The sequence below is a fragment of the Athene cunicularia genome (genome assembly GCF_003259725.1).
Source record: "Athene cunicularia isolate RWA chromosome 5 unlocalized genomic scaffold, athCun1 chr5_part2, whole genome shotgun sequence".
In the NCBI taxonomy this organism is placed as follows: Eukaryota; Metazoa; Chordata; class Aves; order Strigiformes; family Strigidae; genus Athene; species Athene cunicularia.
Window position 1 is genome coordinate 9,588,124 of NW_020799102.1, and position 21,742 is coordinate 9,609,865.

A 21,742-nucleotide genomic window follows, 5' to 3' on the forward strand; every position below is an offset into this window, starting at 1 on the left:
ACAGAAATCCTTCCTCAGAGCCAGCCTGACCCTGCCCTGGGCAGCTTGAGGCCATTCCCTCGGGGCCTGGCGCTGGCTCCTTGGCTCCAGAGACTCATCCCCCTCTCTGCCCCCTCCTGGCAGGGAGTTGCAGAGGGCCAGGAGGTCTCCCCTCAGCCTCCTCTTCTCCAGACTAAACCCCCCCAGTTCCCCCAGCCGCTCCCCAGCAGACCTGTGCTCCAGACCCTGCCCCAGCTCCGTTGCCCTTCTCTGGCCACGCTCGAGTCATTCAATGGCCTTTTTGGGGTGAGGGGCCCAGAACTGAACCCACTCAGCGAGGGGCGGCCTCAGCAGTGCCGAGCCCAGGGCTCAGATCCCTTCCCTGTCCCTGCTGGCCACGCCAGTGCTGACACAAGCCAGGATGCCATTGGCCTTCTTGGCCCCCTGGGCACACTGCTGGCTCATTATCAACCCCCCCAGGTCCCTCTCTGACTGGCAGCTCTCCAGCCACTCCCGCCCAGTCTGTAGCGGTGCTGGGGGTTGTTACACACGTGCAGACATAAGACAGTGACGAGTTCACCCCTTATCTAGGCCATGTGCTCCCACTAGCTGACAGCAATCACTCCCCCTTGGGGATCCCCTTCTTTGAACCTCTCAGTCTTCTACGTCCTGTCCATCCTGACACACCTTGTATGAGCAAAGCCGTAATGGCTCAGACCAAACAAGGTCCGTCTTATCCTAGTGTGCAATCTCTTGACAGTGGCTGACAACGTTAAGAGTGGCACACAGGGAACAGTTTCACACACCCCTTTGTAAAAGCAATGATTCCACTGTTTCCCCACAACTGACAGAAGCTCAACGGTGTAAATTCACTCCGTTAAGCAGCTACACTCACAAACACTACCATCAGTGTTTCATAGGTGTAAATACAGCTTCAGAATTTGTGTTACAAACCTAGAAAATATGGATGTTTTGTGTCTTTTTTCTACAAAATATAAAACTTGAAGTTGGGGGGGGGGGGGGGATAAAAAGATGAGATGCTACATTTCAGTCTTTCTTCAAGATTTAAAAAAATGTTCAGAACAGTCTCATCTCAATTCCTTAGCCTTTCCTTAATCCTTCTCCCACTTATTGCCTGCTATTTTTCTTCTATCTTGAGTTCACACCTGATCCTATTTGTATCTACCAAAATAACTGACACACACGTATGGTTAGTTTCACCAGAAATTACATTTGTCATCCTGTGCTGTAAATTAAAAGTCATATACCAACACAGCTTTGGGCCTTTTGCTAGAAATCTAATAAACCTGAAAAGATTTTCATTTTATTACACAACATATTCCCGAAGCTGGAATCCTTCCCCATTAGTCACTTACTCCAGACAGCTGATTTATCTCTGCTACCGGCCTCAGAATTCAGAGTTACGTTCTACAGAAGAGGACTTGCTCTAGGCTTAAATCTTATGCAATGCAGCATGGAACAACATGGATTTTTTTTTTTTTTTTTTTTTTTTCCACTTAATTTTACAATTTTTATATAAAAGTTAACAAGACAGCTGAAAGGGTAAAGGAAAAGATAAAAACCTCTTCTGCCTCAAAATACATCCCTTCATCCCCCCAAACAGAAATATACAAAAATATTTTTTCATTTCAAAATGGTTTTAAATGAAAGCCAGCATGCAGATAATGCTCGGGACATCTACAGATTTTTAACAACTTGAGATTTTTAAAAAGTCATGTATTATTCAGCTATCAGATACACATCTTTGAAAAATAAAGAAAACACACTGAGCTTTCAGGAGTGATTAACATGACCTCACAACCTGTGTTCGGTCCCATATTTAAATAGGATGCAAATAGTTTGGCTTCTGGATTTCACTGGAGATCTACAATAGCTGGACTCTACATGACTCCTTTGTGCCATGCCAAGAAGAAAACTTTCAGAATTAAGTCACTTAAATCTGGTTCTTAAAAGTAACTGTAAACCCTGTCTTACTGTTAATACTGAAGGGGAGGGAATCCCGCCCAGACTGGCCCGGATGAGCCTGGCTGACCTTCAGCTCTAGAACAGCTTGGGCGCACCTTGCACTTAAACTGCTGGAGAGGACTTAAATCTCTGGACCTGGAAAGGCTGTCCTTCTGTCTCGGCATCTCAGTGATAGCCAAGAAATTTTGGTGACCCTGACAGAGTTGTCCAGCAGTCCTGCCCTAATGCTGTACACATTTGCTTTACGCACAGGTTAATAAAACCATGTTCTATCCAACACATTTCTATGATTGCCATTCTCTACCTCAGATCTACCGACTTACAACAATTCTGTTGCAAAATGTTGCAGCCAAACATAGTAATTGGAGCAGAAAAGCCTATAAATGTAATTACAAAGTAGAATCGACTTATGATGAACATCATAAAGCATCGGTGGAAAAATCTATGGTTTATTGGACCCACTGACAACTCCACACTTGACCGAAACACACTGCCCAATTGTTTAATCATTGTTTAAGCTAAAGCCATCCCTGAGCAACACTGCTGAACTGGCTCCATACCTGTTTCAGCACTGACTTACCTGTACCTGCAACAAGGGATCCTCCAACACCACCACCTGAGGCACCGTTTCTGTGGCAGGAACTGTTCTGATCACGTTCCATGCAAAGATGAATCAGAGTAAAATTAAAGCAAATGCAGCTGCCTGGGAAGAAGTCACAGATTTTCTTTGCCTGTGGGGAGGAGGAGGAACACTGAAACAACTGTGTACACCCTGCAATAATATTTCATGGGATCAGTGTAAATAAGGTATGTGAATTGAAGTGTGATGACCACAGAAGTTGCCTTGGTGGGTAAAAAGCAGCAGCTACAACAGGCAAACAAGCAGATGCATAGTGTTGCTGAAGACATACAACCTACCATAACCTTATTGACTTGTGAAATCAAGAGTTGAGGAAGGAGTGACAAGGATTATGCAAGGCCATAGGTTTACTTATGACCCGGCCCAAACAAGAGAATACTCACTGAGGAAGGGGATTTAGGAAAACACACTATGCTAGCAGATACAACGCAAACTTGAGTGACTTAATTTTCTCCACAGCTCCCAAACTTTCACCCTTTCATTCCTAAAAGGGTAACCAACCATACAAATATAGGGAGCAAGTTTCTGAGCTTATTTTAAAGAGCATGGACTGGCAGTGCTAGGTAGAACGGACAAAAGGAAACCAGAAAAAAAAAACAACAAAACAGCTGAAAGCAGACACTTTGGGGGGTACATTGGGTGCGTTTAACACATAGTGGCCAGCAGTGCAGCTGAATCAAGCCAATGCTTTGTGAGCAAGGATGGTAAGCTTCACAGAACCTAATACCTGAGCATTCAGAGCATGTATGGAGACAACGCCTAATGCCCAACAAATACACCAGAGGGAAAAAGAAGAAAAACAGAAGGAAAAAAAGACAGTGACAGGACATCCATGTTAATCTTGCAGAGAACCCACAGCAATTATATCTGACATAATTTTTTTCAGGTGCAAAAGCCCTGTTTGCACCCCGTAACTGGAATTACAGATGAGGTAGAAAAGAGCATGCTCGATTAGCTCAGAGGGGGACTAGTTTTAGACAGTATTACAATAGCATCTGACAATCACAAGTTTTTGCTGTTTGCAGAAACATTGCTGCTTCTTGGCACAAGCAACTCTCCAGAAATTCTCCAATGTCCAGGGAAATTTCCCTGTGTGTTTGAAGCAGGAAAGGCTTGACTCTTATTTGGTTATTTCCAATCAAATCACTCCTTCTCAAATAAATGTAAAGTACCTTTCTCTGTCATTCCAGAGAGACATGGGAGAGGTTAGACTGCCCTATGCAAGGCAGATGGAAACACATTGAGTAATCAGCTTTTCTGTCTCTCTGCGATCAACATGGACAGCATCCAATAGGACTGAACTGCCTGCAATTTATTTTGCAGCGATTTGACTGTACAGTAAGTCTACGACAGCTTCTAGTTGAGCAGAGTGCTTAGGCATGTCCCCTCTCCCATACACTCACTGCTATTTTTTAAAATAACACAATTCCATAACATTGTTTTGTAAAGAAACAGTATTTTTTTTGTCTTACAAAGAATCAACACCCTTGCACCTACCCTGTTAACTCACCACATCAAAGCTGCGAGTCAGCCGACATCTGCTACCCAAACGTTTAAAACCTCATCACACTAAACCTGTCCTCAACTGTACAGCAGCTCGGTACACACTGCCTGTGCCGGGGATGCTCACAAATCCACAGGCAACCTGCTGTTGGCGTGGTGGTTGTAATATTTCCTTTGAGCCTCACCACCTGTCAGACCTAACACAAAAGTAGCTGACGCAGCCCATCTGTAACACGCTTCCTCCAATTCTTTAACCTACTAAAAGATGCCCTGTGGTCACCCTAAACCTACCCAACTGTTGCATCTTTTAGCAGTACCTTGGGAGATGAGATTCACAAAGGCCAGACAGGGTCCCCCTCAAATAATAAAGTTTAGACAGGGTCCCAGGGTCAAATCACTACTGACTTCACAGTGCTCTGTGGTTAGAAATGGGCAAGAAACATCCCCAGGTTGGCAGGTTCTCATAGATATGACACAGTCATCTACTACTAAGGTCAGTGAAACATCATCATCTGCCAGTTCACAATATAAATGATGAAGAAAACCCCATTTTCTGCAGCAGAGGAATGGCAGAAGAGATTGGGGTTGTGCAACCCCTGCCCACCTGATCAACTTGGGGGAACACATAGAATTGTTTTCAAGGCATCTGTAAAACCAAAAATCCATGCAGGACACAGCCATGGACCGGTCTACCCTGGAAATGACTGAAAGCTTTTGTTCCAAATTCTCCAAGACAAGAAGGTTGTTCAGTGAACAAGAGCAACCCAGAGAGTTTGATGCCCAAAGAGCTACTTTACTTATTTCTGCATCAGAGCAGCTCTCACTGAGGAGTTGGTTGGCTGAACGTGAGTTAGTAGGAACATCCACTCCAGGAAAACAGCTTCCACCTCTGAGGACAGAACTCTCTTGCCATTTCTTCACCAGCTGTTTCACAATCTGCTTTCATCGCTTGATGCTGGTTTAGCAAGCCCTCAACTTGCTCTTGAGCACACTGGTCGGTATATGCCAACAACAGCTGGCAACGCTGCATCAAGCCCACCCCTCCTCAAACACCCCCAGGAATGGGGTTTCTGCAAACCAACCACCCCCCACTAGAACCACCACGGCTGCCCATGGCCACAGGGCAGGAGCAACAGGGAGACACGAGCTGCCAGAAGAGCGGACTATGGCACAGAGCACACAGGCAGAGCTCTGCTCTTCACAGCTTCTGCCCATACAGCCACAGCCCTGCAGTGAAAACGTGAGTGAATTCTTGAGGAAGGAGCTGTATTACTGTTATCTGCCATCAACCGCTGATAAACTTCCTGCTACAAAGCAAGCCCTTAACACAGCTATCTTCCCCATAGCCCGATCTTTAATAACCCATTTTTACATGCTATGGTACAACTAAAAAACCCACAAGACAACGCACCGCAGCTGGCTCAGTACTCAGAAGTGCCAGTGTACTTACCACAGCTTTTGTGTTCAGCCCTCCGTGAACCAAAAGCCCAGGTCTGAGACGAGAGACTGTGTGTTACATACAGGCCTACCCTTTTTAAAAAATATATACACTCATGAGCCTTTAACAGAGACTGTAAAAACCAAGTTACAAGTATTATGTTTAATTTTACACTTAATTCTCTGCTAAGAATACAGAAGGGAAATGAGATGAAGGCAGACTCCACCATCTGATTTGCAGTCTAACAAATTACTGAGATGCATTTGGAATGATTTCTTTGAAAAAATTCTTCATTTCTGTGAGGGTCAGAAAAATGGGTCAAACCATTATGATCAGCTGACATGCAAATCCACCCACCCACGGCCACTAAGGCTTTCACAGCTGCGTAATACAGCGCTCACCTAATTCAAGCTCTTGCTCTTCTGGGCAGAGAGGGTTGGACTTGACACGAACATACTGTGCAGGTAACAGTGGATTTAGTTAATCAACAGCACGTGTTTTATGATGTTTCTACACCCTAGGTACAAAACCTCTAAACCTTAATCCAAGGAAAACAAACACCACAGACCAAAGTGCTATACAGTTATGTCAGCTATGACATTTTAGACCTGTTCCAAAGAAATGGCTTATAAATGAGCCGATTTATAGGTACAAACAAGTCCAGTGTGCCCAGAAGTTTCCTAACATTCTTTTATTAAAAACAAAAGAGCCAAAGATTGCCCTGATGCTCTTCATTGTTATAAAGCAGACTCTGAAGTATTAAGTGAACTCCGTATGAGCAAAGAACTCCAACTGATGCAGAGTTTAAAACTAGGTTTACAATTTCCTATTTTATTGGCATGGATGTATTTCTAAACTTAAAAACCCTTCTGGCAAGTTATCTCAATTTCTTATGACAAAATTTCTCACAACACACAAATATTTACAACATATACATATTTTTTCAGTCTTTTACAACTGGTTCTTAAAAGACAAACAATTTATAGGTTACCACAGAACAAAAGCTGTGACTTAGTTGTTTTTAAATTTCATAAAACTATCATAAGTTAAAGTGAATAGATTTTCTTTAAATTCCTTGTAGCATTTTACAAGTGCAACAGAAAAATATGAAGAACCAATTTAGGATAGCTGCAGTTCATTGGATAAATGTTGCCCCTTGTAATCACATTTTTCACAGCAAATTCTTGAAAAAATAAGCACCAATCATTCTTGCAAAGAACAATTTTATCTAAAAGTATTGAAAAGTGTTAAATACAAGGTGTTTAATTTACATAACAAGCAATAAATACACCATATCCAAACTTTTATTCTGCATACTGCTACCCTTGTACATATAATGTACTAAAAAGTCAGCAAATTGTCAACACCTTTCTTTTTCCTTTTTTTTTTTTTTTTTTTTTTTTTTTTTTTTTTTTTTAAAAAGAAATCAATTTGACTTCCAACCAACGGTTTGCTACTATAACAAAGGCCACAAACAGTACGTCTGGGACAGCATACAGTGTTAAAACTGACAAACTCCAAGGGGGAAAAAAACATCTAGCAAATAAATCGAAAAGCTGTAGATCATTGCTGGTGATATTAACATATACTAGAAAAACCTTAATATGCTGCTACTATGATTTTTTTTTAAATTGTTTAGTCAAATATTGTGAGAGCAAACTAATGCTCTTACTGATCAAAAATAATTATGTAGCCACACTGTATTCTCATTGTCCTGCATGGAAAGATTTGATGCAATTTCTTAACTTTGCTTGAGCCTTTATTTTACAACAGAGCATTACCTCTAACTCAGAATTGCACATAAGAAGGCTATTAAAAAGTACAATAAAAATCTGCACAAATCAGACTTAAGAAGAGTCAGTATGCTGTACACTTTCTACAATATTACGTTGATAGGTGAATAAACAATAAAGAAGTGCTGCCACTAAGTTCATCAGAAAGTTCTTCAGTTGAGGAATAATCAAATGGAATTTTTGTTGTGTGTTTTTTCTGTTGTGTTTTTGTTTTTTTTTTTTTTTTTAACTTATTTAAAATTGTTTTTATTTAAAAATGACATCCAGGTCAGTTTAAGACCTATAAGCTTATGCATTGAGCCTTAAAGACTGATCTTCTCTCCTCCTAGAAGAAATATCAATATCTATTGAATCCTTGCCAACAATAAGCCTTAATCTCTTCGCTGGAGGAAGAGGAATAAAGTCATCAAATTCATCATCATAGTCATCTTCCTCTTCATCGTCCTCTTCCGATGAAGATTCATCTGCTGTTTCTTCTTCATAGTGACCATAATCATCTACTTCCATTCTGGACTCCAAAAGGGAGAGAGTTTCACTACAACACATACCATTTTCACGAAGGTCCTCAGGGTATGTCCCTCTGTTTTCTTCCTCTCGTTTCAGCTGTATTTTTAATTTTGTTGAACTATTGCCTGATCCTGAGTTAAACCCATTATTTAGCTTTGCTACATATAAATTATTATCTTTTTCATGGTCTTTACTTAATTTGATGCTTATTTTTGAAGAATTCATTCCATCACTTTCTTGGTCATTTGCCTTGCTACTGCTATCGTGGCGTCTACGAAGAGTCAGTTTAGGGATCCCAGAGCTATTTTCAAGGATAAGTTGTGCATCATACCTTGTGATTCGTCTTTTCTTTTTACTTTTTGCAGTTCTAAAGCTGTCTTTTGCTTTAAAATTGTCAGATGTTACAACAGAGCAGCCACCAGATCCAGGGATACAGTCTTTATAGCCAACAGGTGTGTCCGCCATATTATTCCTCTCTCCAAGTTCCGAATGAGAACTAATCAAATCTGGTACTTCATCTTTCACAGGTGTATTGTGCATAGTATCAGTTTCTTCTGTTTTTGCAGACGGTTTCACAAGTTTTCCTTGTCGAGATTTCTTTTTTGACATGCCTGCATCGTTTTTCTGGCACCTAATCTCCCCTTTATGTGATGCTCCATGAGCCACATCATTTTCATTCAGTACATGAGACTGCTGCTCTAAAATGTCCAATTGAGTTCTGGTCAAATTATTCTTATAGCTATCCAACATATTTGGTTCAAGCTTTATGTCAGAGGTCTCCTTCAAATTCATCCTTGTTCTCACCGACCTCCTCGTTATGTATGTGCAGGGTGGTATATCACCATGCTCGTGAGCACCTTTCACAGAATTTAGTTTATGTTCTCTGGCTGCATGCCTTGTCAAGCATCCACTAGAGACTGCAACTTTGACTGGTCCCTCCAATTCTTTATCCTTTTTAATGGGCAAGTTTTTATACAAAACTACTTTAGGCTCTTTGAGAACTAAATTTCCCATTTCGAGCTTTCTAGAAGCATTCTTTTGCTCTGGCCTTTTGCACTGATTTCTCAACTTTATCTTTGAAAGTAAAGGCTTTGCAGGCTTTTTCAGTCTCTTTGGTACCCTGGAATTATTTATATGAGTTAGTTTAGATGAGGTAGAATTTGATGATGCTGGAATTCTTGATATAGACTGTCTCGTTAATGTTCTATTTTTGCTGTTCTTTTTTACGCCAATTGAAGATTTTCTGTTAGCTGCAAAAGAAAAAAGTGGGTTTGTTATGACACTGCTTCACCCTGAGTTTCCCATTCCCCAAAACTGTAGTTATTTATTTTAAACACTTCATCAAAATCTGTAACACAGGCTAGGTAGGATGCACTAAGGAGCGAGACTGCTTAACTTGCAACTCAGACATGAAGGGAATTGTCTAGCAAAGAAAAAGTACACCTGAATTCCAGGTACATTTCTCTCACTGCCCCCAATCTACCAAGTTTGGTTTTTACTGAATTACTTCCTTCTACCCATTTTTTAAAAAATCCATCCCACATTATCCACTGTTTAATTAGTGAGTATTATTCCAGCAAAATCTGAGGATCAGCATGCTTTAGTATTAACTCCAGAATTTCTTCCTACATGGGGAGGAAAAAACCCCAACCCCTTAACTACTGTAATGGTTCCAGTTTCAGGTACCCAGTTGTCTACCACCTACTCTGGTAAGCAAAGGAGTTTTGTCTGCCCAAGCAAAGCTGCAGCTCTAAAGCTTTGTAGAGATCGTAAGAGGGTTTGGGGAAGTGGAGTCTAAAAAAAAATTAAAAAAAAAAAAAAAAATCACAGCAGCAAACAGGAGCCAGATGGAACCATAGTATTTTATATGGCTCCAAACACATTTTCTAGTTAAGTCAAAGTTTAAGTTATTTATATTTTGCCTATACTGAGCGTGGCGGGGGTGGGGAAGGGGGGAAAGTAAATAAATAATACTTGCTGCTCCATGACAAGAAATCTCTCAGGAGCAACATAAACAAAAATCCCTTCCAATTTCTTCTGAAATTACTAACTGTGCACTTTCACTTCAGAATAGGTACCTGAACTATCAGTCCTGGATGTGGAGAGGGAATATCTGCCCGATTTAAAGGATCTCTAATAGAAATTACTATTTTTGTTAATAATCTCTAAGAGTATTTATTTAAAAACCGTTTTCTAACAGAATGTAGGTAACTCAAACTATTTAAGTTTTCTTTCCTGAACCATATGACTGCATGCAGTGTTTACCATATTTTGAAGTACATACCTTACTAGTAGAACTTTAACTGACATGTTTAGAAATATGACCCTATTTGCTTCTGATATAAAAAAAACAAGAACAGACCACCTGTCCTTCTTGAAACACTTCAGCAAAACCATGAAATTGCTATTTAAATTGCCTTGATTCCTGAATAAATTACTGTTCTAAAGACCAGTACCTGAGATGCATCTCAACACTAAGAGAGGAGTTGCATCACTGTGAAAATTTTTCATGTTTTCATGAAACCTTTAATCCTGCACTCCCCTTACTTACTTGCATTCGCTTTTTCCTGAGTGGTATCTGCATCAGTGTTAGAGCTGACGGATTGGCTGTCTGAATTTTTGCTGCTGTCACCCAACTTTTTAAGTCTGTTCAATCGTTTATCTGTTTCTCTCAGTCCATATTTACTATTAATCACAGGAGTAGGTGCTGGCAATCCCACTCTTGATTTAAAAGCACCAGTTCCACGTCTACAAAGAAAAAGAGGACATAATGTATTAGTAACTCTTAATATAAACTTAGAACTTTGTTTCACATACAGTAGTTTGAATCCCAGGTATACCTAGCACAAACCATACCAATAACCACTGAAATTTTGGGGTCTGTTCTAATAGAATAGCTATACACTTACTAAAATGAGATAAGATGTGCAGAAAAACTTTCCATTTATTTCTTGCAAGAAGAAAAACTGGAAAAGTAGGTTTCCCTTGCTTTGTATCTATTTTAGCATCATTTCATAGTCAAATTATACAGGTGGAATTGAACTATAGTAGTTCAAAATACTACTTTTATTAGCTTAGATAACTTAAATTTTTCCTAATGACATCAGGCTAGTAAAAAAATGCCAGCTTCAGTTACAGTGCTTGTTACTGCATTGGCAAGAGTTGAAAAGTCCAGAAAATGGAATAAAATTACCGCAGGTCTGTGTTTCTTCATAACTGAAGGACTCCAGTACGTATTTACCATGTAAATGAAATGGCTGAGCAAAACTGGAAGCAAATCTACAGAACTTAACCAAAAGTGCACCAAAAAGATCAGACAGGATCTCAACCTCCTCAAGAATAAGGTTTATTATCAGGTAGACACAATACTTGTTCTCAAATTAACTGGTATTTGTTTGATACACAATATTCTTTCAGTATTATTTTGAATTCTGCAAATTACAGGCAGTTTATGATACTAGACTGAACCTGGCACATGCAACAGCCACTCCAGATCACAAATGGTGCTATAAACAACCACAACTGTACTCTGACAAGTCATCTTTGGTGCCCAGTTGTCTCAGCCAGCATGAACAGCAGGCTCACCTAAAAAGAGTACATGTACATATGTAAAGATATGCAAATTTTCTTGGTGATGACTTTTGGAGACTTGAAAAAAAAATTGTACAGTTCCAACCTTCCCACAGCTCCCAAACGTACCCTACAGATTCTTAGAAGTCTAGCATTTTAACATTACAAATTAGCACCCTTTACAGCATAGTAAAAATTGGGTCACTTAAAGATGATTTTTTTGTGGTGTACCAAGTGACAGTTGCCTCTTTAGTGTTGGTAAGGACTAATTTTTCCTTGCTCAACTCCCCTAAATTCAAATCTCTCGTATTTGATTGTTGTAACACAGCCTTGTGCCTGAAAAGCTGTTTCCTAAAGTTAGAATTACCCAAATGTTACCTTTAAAATATAACATTTTCATGTATTTAAAATATGAAGATGACAGGTGAAAATATTTGAACACATGGAATTGGTTTGTCCTAAAAGTATGTCTGTATTACACGAAAATCAACAATCAAAGGAACCTAAGCAAAAAGAAACATATCACTCCCAGTAACAAGGGAAGAACAATGGTGCCCATTTATTCAATACTCAACAGGTCCCGGGACTGAAGCACATTTTTACTAGCAGCTCTCTAGATAAAGTCTGAGACAGTACCCTTCACTCAGAATGAAACACCAACATCGTATGAGCTTGGAGGTCCACACCAGAAGGTTTTCCCTTGAATTCCAAGAACTATTAGTGACCAAACTGGCTAGTAATAATGAAGGTAGGGTGATTAAACTGTTTATATGTAGGTGCACTAAGCTATTTGTCAATATGATTAATACTTTGTCCTTTGTAGGTTTTCTCTCTCTACAGTTAGGTCAAATAGTAACAGACCTGTTACAGGTTCTGTGTAGTTCCTCTTGGAACTAGGTGAAGCTCTCACAAGTGATGTTGAGCCTCCATGCTCACAGTAAGCAGAAGTTTCAACATGGGAAAAAGCCAACTGTGAAATTCTTCCAAGTGATTTTGTGAAGAAACTAGGATGGGACAGCACCAGTGAAAAACAAATATAACAACTTTGCTGCTACTGTGTGACAGATATAGGCAAGTACTGTCCAAAGCAGCAGACCTTATACAAAAACACACAAACCCCCAAGTTCTAATAACATAGAGTGAAAACTACTTTGCCCATTCCCAGCAGAAGAGAACTTCAGGTAAACATAGAAAACATGATATTTGCTTTCCCTAGTGCAAAAAACCAGCAGAAGTTGGGGGTGTGGGGGTGTGTGTGTGTGTGTCAGTTACTAATAGTCTCGTAAAATCTACAAATGTTTTTCCTTCCAATTCTACTTTATTAAGTACAAATATTTCTAAGAATTCACACTTTTTTGTTATTCTCATTTTGAGCTATCTTCAGAACAGAGAATCAAAAGAAAAACACAATGCAGGAGTTCTCAGGAAACATGACCATTCAGTAACAACATAAAAAAATCATTACAACAAAGAGCTAGGAAGCAATTATAATGTCTCCAAAAATCGCAGTGCTCATAATCAAGGACTTTCAACTTCACAAAAAGATATCATGAATATACCCAGTTCCATTTGAAATGTATTTACATCAATGCATACCTTTCACAGGTGTAACATTCGCAGTATTCATTATTTTCTCCAAAAAACCCATCTCCATAGTAACAAGAAATTTCTTCTCCAGGTTCAATATCTCTTAGAGCTTTCACACATGCTGTATCTCTGCCCGTTGATACGAACTGGGGAAGGAGATGACAGGAAGGGAGGTGGGGGGGAAGGTTAATCATTAAGATTGAACAGTCTCCGACTAAGGAGAAAAAGTACAACAGTTGGGGAGGAAAAGGTGCAGGGACAAAGGGAAAAAAATGTGGGGTTCTTTGTTTACTTTTAATTTCTTGCTTACCTTACAGTTAGGTCTGCAATCTGAAAAAGGTCCAAAAGATAAAGTCAATTAACTGTTGATAAGACCTGAAATATGAATAGTTGTAGATATCTAAAGTAAGGATTCACTCTGACTTCAGTAACTGTAGAATCTCAACTCAATACTGGGAGTTATGTTAGTATTGCACAAAGCTATACATCAAAGGATACCTATTTTGATATGGTTTGGTTTCTGAGCTCTTCCCTATGCTATCAAAAAAGTTTGGTTTCTCTCCTCTTTAAGGTAATAGGATTTATCTTAAATTCTACCTGCTTTTCCTTTAGCATACAAATACAACTGAATCAGTTAAGCTTCCGTGCAAAAGGTTAAAGAAGTTCATCTAAGAAATACATTACTGTTGACTAAGTTCAAAGAATTCAAGGTAGCCCACAATATACTCTACCAATTTAGCTGGCAGTTCCAAAGTCTCTGCGAAGAAAGAGGGTATCACTTCCTAGAACCTTCCGTGAGTTTCCCAGATCACAGCCAATCAGCCCTGGTCTGAGAAAATCCCAATGGGATTTCAGTATGCCAGATTCAGACATTTTCTCTAAGTTCAGCTCACACAGAACACCACTTCTGAGTAGAATTGCTTATGTCCTTCAACACGCTTTCTAATTACTCACCATGATTGATAAATGCAGCAGGACCAAGCCACAGTTGTGCACAGTTTTTCCGTGTGGAATACATGACACTGAAGTCGTTTTCCCCATGCCTCAGCAGCATGTTTTCCTCCATTTCTGACAGTTCAGCAATACAGCCCACAAGCAATTCTATTTTGTCATTTCGTTTCCTTTAGCACAAAAAAAGAGTAGCAGAAATAAGAGTATGTATGTCAAAATTTCAAAGTCATTTCATAAAAAGAAAAGCTGCCAATAACAGGAAGTGTTTTGTAAACCATTTCTCAACCCCTATAAACTTCATGTTTTAATTCAGTTAAGAGACAGGATATTAGGCTAAATAGACTTCTTAATCAGACATGAAATAAATGTTCTTATGCTACTATAAAGAATCAATTAATTAATATAAAGAATCAAAAAATGACAGGCATTACCACCATTGTTTCTACAATTTCCTGAGACTGCAAGCAAGAAATTGCAAGAGATGATTACTTCAGCTTCTACAGTTGTTAAAACCAAACCCAGGATTTTTTCATTTGTGCACATGAAAACCAAAAGCTAGATTTTTTTATTTTGTGCACATTCCCTCCCCATCAGCACTTAAAGACATTCTGACTTCCTCCAGCTGCTCTGGTTTGCATTTCCTATATTTCTTCCTTTGGCCAAGAAAGCACAGCACAGTGAAGATGCTTAGAATTCCATGGCATCTTAAAAAAGGCCCAGTACTGACTCAAAAGAAGGCTAGAATTTACATGAGATGTTTTCCTCTCTCACGACCAGTTCTTCAGCATCAAGCTGGTCCTTGAAACAGACCATTTTGGGGTGGGGATGGAAAGACAGACAACCAAAACCCAGCAAAACCATGATGCCTTCATGTGCAGACAGGCAATCTGCCATCATAAACAGAGCAGATCAGAGGCCTAGGAAGAAGCGTGCAATTTCCATTATCTTGCAAGGGCACTTGTTGCCACTGCTACTTAGGGTAGCCATTCTAAATTTTGGCCAGATTACTCTGACACAGGTGAAGACGAAGATACTAAATATACATGAAGGAAACAAGCTAGAAGCCAAGCCTTTCAAGTGCAAAATTCTCCTTTTGTAGAGCGCTGAGAACTCTATGGGTTTTGAGTCTCAACAGCATTCCAGATGTTGGCTGGGTTAAGAACCAGCCCTCCTGTCTTGTGCTCTCTCTCAGGTGACTCAAGATTTTGAGCGTGGAAAGTTAATTCATTTTCAACACACCTAAATACAAAGTTTTCACCCCAAAGAATCAGCCAAGGGGAGAATTCAAACCGAAAAAAAAGCAGCCCAAAAATACTGATTATATCATGATCGTGCAACTTCCAGCTACAGTCATGAAGAGCTAGAAACTGGATGCAACCTTCTTTAAGCTTATTCTGCCACATGTTGTAGCTGTAGCTCCACAGTAACAGCACATTTACTTGGTACACTGCCAGCATAACATCTAAACACCCAATCCTAGCCCGCACATAGTAGTGTATCATCATCTCAGATGTGCTGTTATGAGTACGTATTGCCACAAAGCAAAACAAATATAAAGGCTGGGGAGATGGGGGGGAGAAGGGCAAAATTTATTTTAGTATCTGAATTAACCCAGGGATCTGCTGGTGCCATCAAAGATCATCAAATTCAGATGTGCCAAAATGCGATGGGAAAATACAATGGCGTTCCAACTTTTGTGTTTCCAGAAGAGCTTTATCTTGCATAATCAAAATCTGCAAATAATATCCCGCAGTTTCACAAAGGTGAAAAACTAAGTTTCCCCCGCAATTACTTTGTGCTGGATTTGTTATGCAACATGTGAGTCTCGACATGGTTGTGTTTCTCACAGGAGGCTCGCAACTCATGATTACAGGAAAATAATGATCTGACCGAAAATAAGATTAAAAAAACTTGTATACTGAGGACTGTATGGCTACATCCAACTATATGAAGGAATGTCTTACAGCTGCATGTACTCTGTGTTAAGTACTTAGCAAAAAAGACACCAGATATAATTTGTAAGTAAAAATACAAACTTGACATTTCACTGGTTGCAGTTTTAATTCTAAATCATACTTTTTTAATACCTTTTTTTGAATCTTTCAACATAACTGACAGAAAAAGAATGGCAACAGTAAATTATATTTCTTACCATTCCTTCGTTGCAACAATTTTGGCTCCGTTTTGCTCAGAAGAGTATCGATTACAAGGCAGTATCTCGAACCCACTGTCAGTTGCAAACATTCGTAAATAAATAAATACCTGCAGTGAAAGAAAACAGTACTGTTCTGTTACAAGCAAAACAAAAGCAGTGAGGAACCTTCATATAATGTAATGAATGTCAGTGAACTGCACAAAACCCACACAAAATTGGATATTGCCACTGTTTGCCGAAATGCATTTCTGATTATAAATTTTAGCTATACATATTATGTTAATCTTATTTCTTCAGAGTGACTTGCAGGAATCCTCACATGGATAACATGACTATACAAACTGTTTAAAAAATTTAAAGATGCCTTGAATGGCACAAAATTGGCCCAACCAGTGAAAATGAATAATTTCTTCTTAAAGTGACTGAGTAGTCACATTCAAGAATTCTTCTCAGATCTTTAAGAACCACTGAGATTTAATAATCTACAGGATCCAATTGTATTCTTTCCAGCTCTGGAAAAGCTATTACTGAGACACCGAATTCAGAGATTGCCACATCAATCCTTTTTAGTTAAAGTTCTGCTGTATTACTCAAAACACACTTTGGGAAAGCAGGATTTGCTGCCTACATTTTTTCTACACTACCAGATTTAATGCACTTTTAAGTAGGCCAAATTCCTTTGGGTTGTATCTGAAAACAATGCACTCATTCCTGAAGGAGGAGGTGATTTTTTTAAAGAAAAAGAAAAAAAAAAAAAGTACCATGATTCCCCTGCAACTTTTGAACGTCAGCAACCTTTATGCTGCTACAAAAAAGATCTGGGGTGTGGGAAGTTGAGGAAGAGGAATAACACTAATACATAAAGCCCCTATACCCAAAACTTCTGAGGTGTTTTTAGGTAGGAAGGCTTCTCTGCTTTCCTTTACCTTTCTTTGTCACATAATTTGATTCACAATAGCTGTAAGTGGAAAAAAAACCCCAACAAAACAAACAACACAGAACAAACAAAAAAAGGGAGTGAAAAAAACCACCCTTTCAAAGAATAATAGAAGTCCTTGAAACTCTTGTTTTCAGGAAGTAGATCATCTCTCTTTTTCTTGTGAGTTAGGCCAAGGCAAATGTGTTTTCCTTTCTACATGTCTCTTAAGTAAAAGGCAATGGTAGGGTTAACGCAAAAAAAAAAAAAAAAAAAAAAAAAAAAAAAAGATTTTGACAAAGGAAGTTTCCATTAAAAAGCAATCAAACAAATAACATATAACAGAGCAGTGTAACTTTACCACTGCTACATTCCTAAGAAATTTTTACATTTTCTTAGCCTTTCAACCATCTGAAAAAGCACATTAATTACAAATACACCTACATGTTCCTTGAACAACCTTTCCTGCATTTTGTTCTTGTTAAGAAAATAGTGCCGGGCCCAGTCACCTGACGTCAAGGACTTGAAGGCTTTTTCTAAGTGCTCATCTTTCTTAAAACGTTCAATCACCTCTTTTAGTTCTTCTTGCCTTCCTTTAATAGGTCGAAATCTGAAATAAAGAATAAAGCTATTCCAGTCCACCGTTATTCATTCTCAACTCTTCCTCAGTTACTCACAGCACAGAGTTCTTTTGCTACCCATATAAATATTTAACTCCTAGCATAAAGAAACTTCCCATTATGTACTCAAATCACAGGCCCTTATTTTTTGAGGTAATGGTAGAGGTAAGGTAAAGCCAAGCATACTACATGGAATGGTAAAACCCTCCATTCTGCCAAGAAGCACTATTTATAAACCAAATCTCTGATAAGATTAACCAATGCAGAATATATTTTGTTGTTTTCAACACCTACTGTTTGGAACAAAGCTAGTATAATAAAAATATTACTGTCTTTACTTTTCAAAGTGCATTGTGCAAAAAAAAAAAAAAAAAATCCAGCAAATAAACAGGATGCTGTTAAGTTTCCTACTTAACCCTGGATCTATGCACAGTTCTGGAGTTGTAGCTGGGTTGTGTGTGTGTGATTTTAAATTTAGGCACTCTACCAGCTCACATACTACACTAGAATTTTTTTTAATAGTCAGCAAACAATTAGCACAACTGGAAAGACTAAGAAATCTCTAAAACAGAAAAAAAAATGCACAACTATATTGAGGACTGATTTCAAACCAACTTTTGCCCAACTGAAAGCCTTATTATATTGACAAGTGCACTATATGGGTTTATGCAGATTGCAAACTTAACATCCGTATTCATATAAAACACACCTTTTAATGAGTACACAAGAAGTATCTATAAATAGTAACACACAGCATAGATACTACATCTGTGGAAGACTGAAGTTCCACAAGTTGGTGCGATCATAAGACTTTTCCCCCAAAATACTGGCTACAGGAAACAGGTAGATGAAAATCAACTTCTGTCCATTAGTAGAGAATTCTGCCTTCTTCCCAAAGCTTGAGACTTAAGAAAAACTATTATTCCTATCTTCAGTAGGAAAAAACTGGTTACAGAAAAAAACCTGTATTGACTGCAAGAAGCAGAAGCTCTGTTTGTGAGCTGCATCAAGGGAAAGCAGAATTTAAGAGATTATGTCAAATCTCTATTAATTGCTTTTGACTGAGCACATTCCCATACACACTCTGCTTTGGGGTGAAGGTGGGGTGTGTGCACTTTGAAGTGTGTGACACACCCCAGGGGATTCTTTATAAAACCAACATTTTTCTAGGGGCATGAAAAACAGTTTTCTACAGCTCCTTTTACAACTCATACCTTTGCTTACACAGCGTATGACAAAACAGTCTTAATCAAAAGCTGTTAGCTTAATCAAAAGTTGTTAGCTTAAGTCCCATTACTTGTTGTTTGAAATGTGTTACCATGCCGATTCTTTTTCCTTCTTTACCAAATTAAGTCTGTATTTGACAACAAAAGTAAACAAGAAATAAATTCCTGAAGTTGGTGGAAGGAAACCTTATCAAGTCCGTCACTGATACTCTGTTTTTTAAATTACCCTGTCACTTGGCTTATCCTCATTTTAGAACTCTGAATGTTGCAAGTAACTTATTTTCAGATGACCAGATAAGATTTGCAGCTTCTATACAACTTGTATGAGGGAAACAAAATAACTTAAGTGTTGCACATCCCAATTTTATTTCACCTTGTAAAATAGTAAGAGTTTAATCAGAAGTAACTAACAATGATGAGGATTCAGTTTTCTTCAAGTAAAATGCTGTATTTATGCTCCTGATACAATAAAGACAGACCTCCTAACAGCAGTATCACTTCCAGCAGCAGTGCAGGTTATCAGCATTCCATGCTACTGCTTTTACACATCTTCTTTGCATTCTCTATCTGAAAAACTTTCTTGTAATATAATGACTAAGCAATCTTTCAAAGCTTTTTGAATATGGCAAAAATTATCAGCATCAACCTGTGAGCTTTCAGAGAGGAAGACAGACTAAGTAGTTCTGAGAAGACATTAGGAAAGTTTTCTTCTGGCTGGGATAACATCTAAAAAGATAACAAGAGCCAGTCAAGAAACAGATGCCTGCTTAGAACTGTAGTATATATCATGCCAAAAAGTTTCAAGTGAAGTTCTTTATTAAAGAACATACTTATCCCATTTCCCCAAAAAGTTAACTGCTAACAAGCTGCTGAGACCTCATCATGGAATAGAACTCCCTTCAGCCTACAGATGACATGATCATTATTATTTTTTTGTTCTGTAGCACAGCAAAGTCTCACTCGTCAGTCAGATACAAGAAGAGTATCATCCAGTTCTCCCAAAGCCAGAAAAACTTCTCCCAGATTTGACAGTCGTAACTCACAAAGCTTCCTCAGACATTAAGAGAATTTAAAATTATATAGTCTGAACTGAACCAGACAAGTTTCAGAATAGGACTTGCTCTCATCTACACTCAGAAACGTCCCAACTGTACTTACAATCACGCGAAGGACAAAGCACACCAGTATGCACAAACACAATAGATCAACATTTTGTTTACATCTTTATCCACGAACATTACAGGATGAAAAGCCACGGGATTTACAGCTGAAATTGGTCTTCAGCTACGTCTGTTCTTCCTGAGCTAAATGAAAGACTGACCGCTCCCTTACTTTTTATGTTATATGGTGAAATGCACCATTTTTTTAGCTGAGTGACCTGCAGGAGCAAAGACAGGTGGAAAAACCATCACATTCAAAATTGCATTAGCACCTGAGACAGGCAACGTATGGGCCGATAGCCACTGTCATACTTGTTTATCATCAAGAAGCAGCTTGGTCTAGGCTAGCTAAAGAAAGCAGTATCCCAACTCAACCACCATCAGGGAAAAAAAAAAACAAAACCCCACACCAAAAAAAAAAAAAAAAAAAAAAAGTGTAAACAGTGGCTCTCAAGACCTACAGAAAAAGACTCAACACCCTACATTTTCTAGCAGCTAGGAGCACATCCTATAGCCCCAAACTGACGCTCATACGTCAGGTCTTTGACAACATACCACTCTCAGAGGCTGTCTAGATGTCTACCTGACTAGCTACTTTAGGTAGCTCAGAACCTTTAAAAAAACCACCAAACCAAAACCCCCAACCCTTTAGAAGTCACCCACACACATTCAGCAGGTGTTTCTGTGGATTCTCATCTCAGACATTCCACACTGCTGGTGGAATTCCTTTACATGCCTAGCAGAAACTCATGTAACATTGTTCCTAAGAAGTAGAATAGTTAGTGTATCACCAAGTCTTGAAAAGGCCAAAAAGAAGGAAGGCTGGAAACAGGAAGGGGGTGAAGAGATTGTAAAAACCTCAAAACATTAAAAGGTCAGATGAATGTTACACCGTATGCCAGGCATTTGAAACCTGAAGCAGGAACTGGGTTTTACAAAGAATGAGACTCTCAACACCCAAGGGTTCAGAAATTAATATCAAGGACCTCCTGCAGCACCTCTGTCAAAATACTGTCCTGGTATTTTTTACATGATAAGACAGAGATAATGAGAAAAGATAAAGAGGAATCCAAGCAAGCAAGAAGTGTCCACAAGTACATAGAAAGATGCTAGAAACCAACATCATGGTGTACAGCATTTCACTTCAAGGGTTCCCCAATCAGTGAAACAGAATGCCCCTTGGCCCTCTGAGCCTGAGTTAATGAGTTGGTCACAGCTCAGCAGCACATGTGAACTGCACATAAAGAGCATATAAAGTTTTATGAGCTAACCCAGAATACTACAGCCCAGACTCCTCATGAAAGCTTCAGTACTTTCACAGGTGTATCTCCACAGATACTTTAAAAGGTACCTTCTGATTTGAGGCACTGAAGAAGCCAATATGCCAAGAAAGCCTAGAAGTGTTCCTTAAGAACTCGAGGGTCTGCTGATAGACACTTTGCTTCTCCCAGAAGTATCATGAAATAGCAGTTTATTCATTAGTATTCCCCAGCATTACCTATTAAAAAGTCAATCGGTTTTGAGATACAACCTCAACTACTATACGCTGGTGTTACAGGGTTTTCTCATTTACACATGCCATAAAAAAAAAAAATAATTATGCATCTGCTGGAAGAGTCTACGTGACTGTTTCTGAGCATCACCATGAAGAGAGCCTGAAAAGACCCCACAGGTAAAGGTGTGTATACGTGTGTGTATATGTGTGTGTATA

The 21,742-nt window shown here is 39.0% G+C and overlaps 1 protein-coding gene across 2 annotated transcripts in view; it reads right to left on the reverse strand.

The window, feature by feature from the left end:
- Positions 1-6,357: 6,357 nt before the first annotated feature.
- KMT5B (lysine methyltransferase 5B) overlaps positions 6,358-21,742 on the reverse strand; it is a 22,254-nt gene continuing 6,869 nt past the window's right edge. The window contains exons 3-9 of one of the 2 annotated variants that reach the window (XM_026850478.1): positions 17,470-17,635; positions 16,107-16,216; positions 13,958-14,124; positions 13,314-13,333; positions 13,013-13,149; positions 10,398-10,594; positions 6,358-9,096 (exon numbers count right to left, since the gene is read on the reverse strand). In XM_026850478.1, the coding sequence (XP_026706279.1) occupies positions 7,628-9,096; positions 10,398-10,594; positions 13,013-13,149; positions 13,314-13,333; positions 13,958-14,124; positions 16,107-16,216; positions 17,470-17,635 (2,266 nt within the window). In that variant the 3' untranslated portion in view covers positions 6,358-7,627. The remainder of the gene's footprint in view (positions 9,097-10,397; positions 10,595-13,012; positions 13,150-13,313; positions 13,334-13,957; positions 14,125-16,106; positions 16,217-17,469; positions 17,636-21,742) is intronic. The other variant, XM_026850480.1, reaches the window with a different exon arrangement.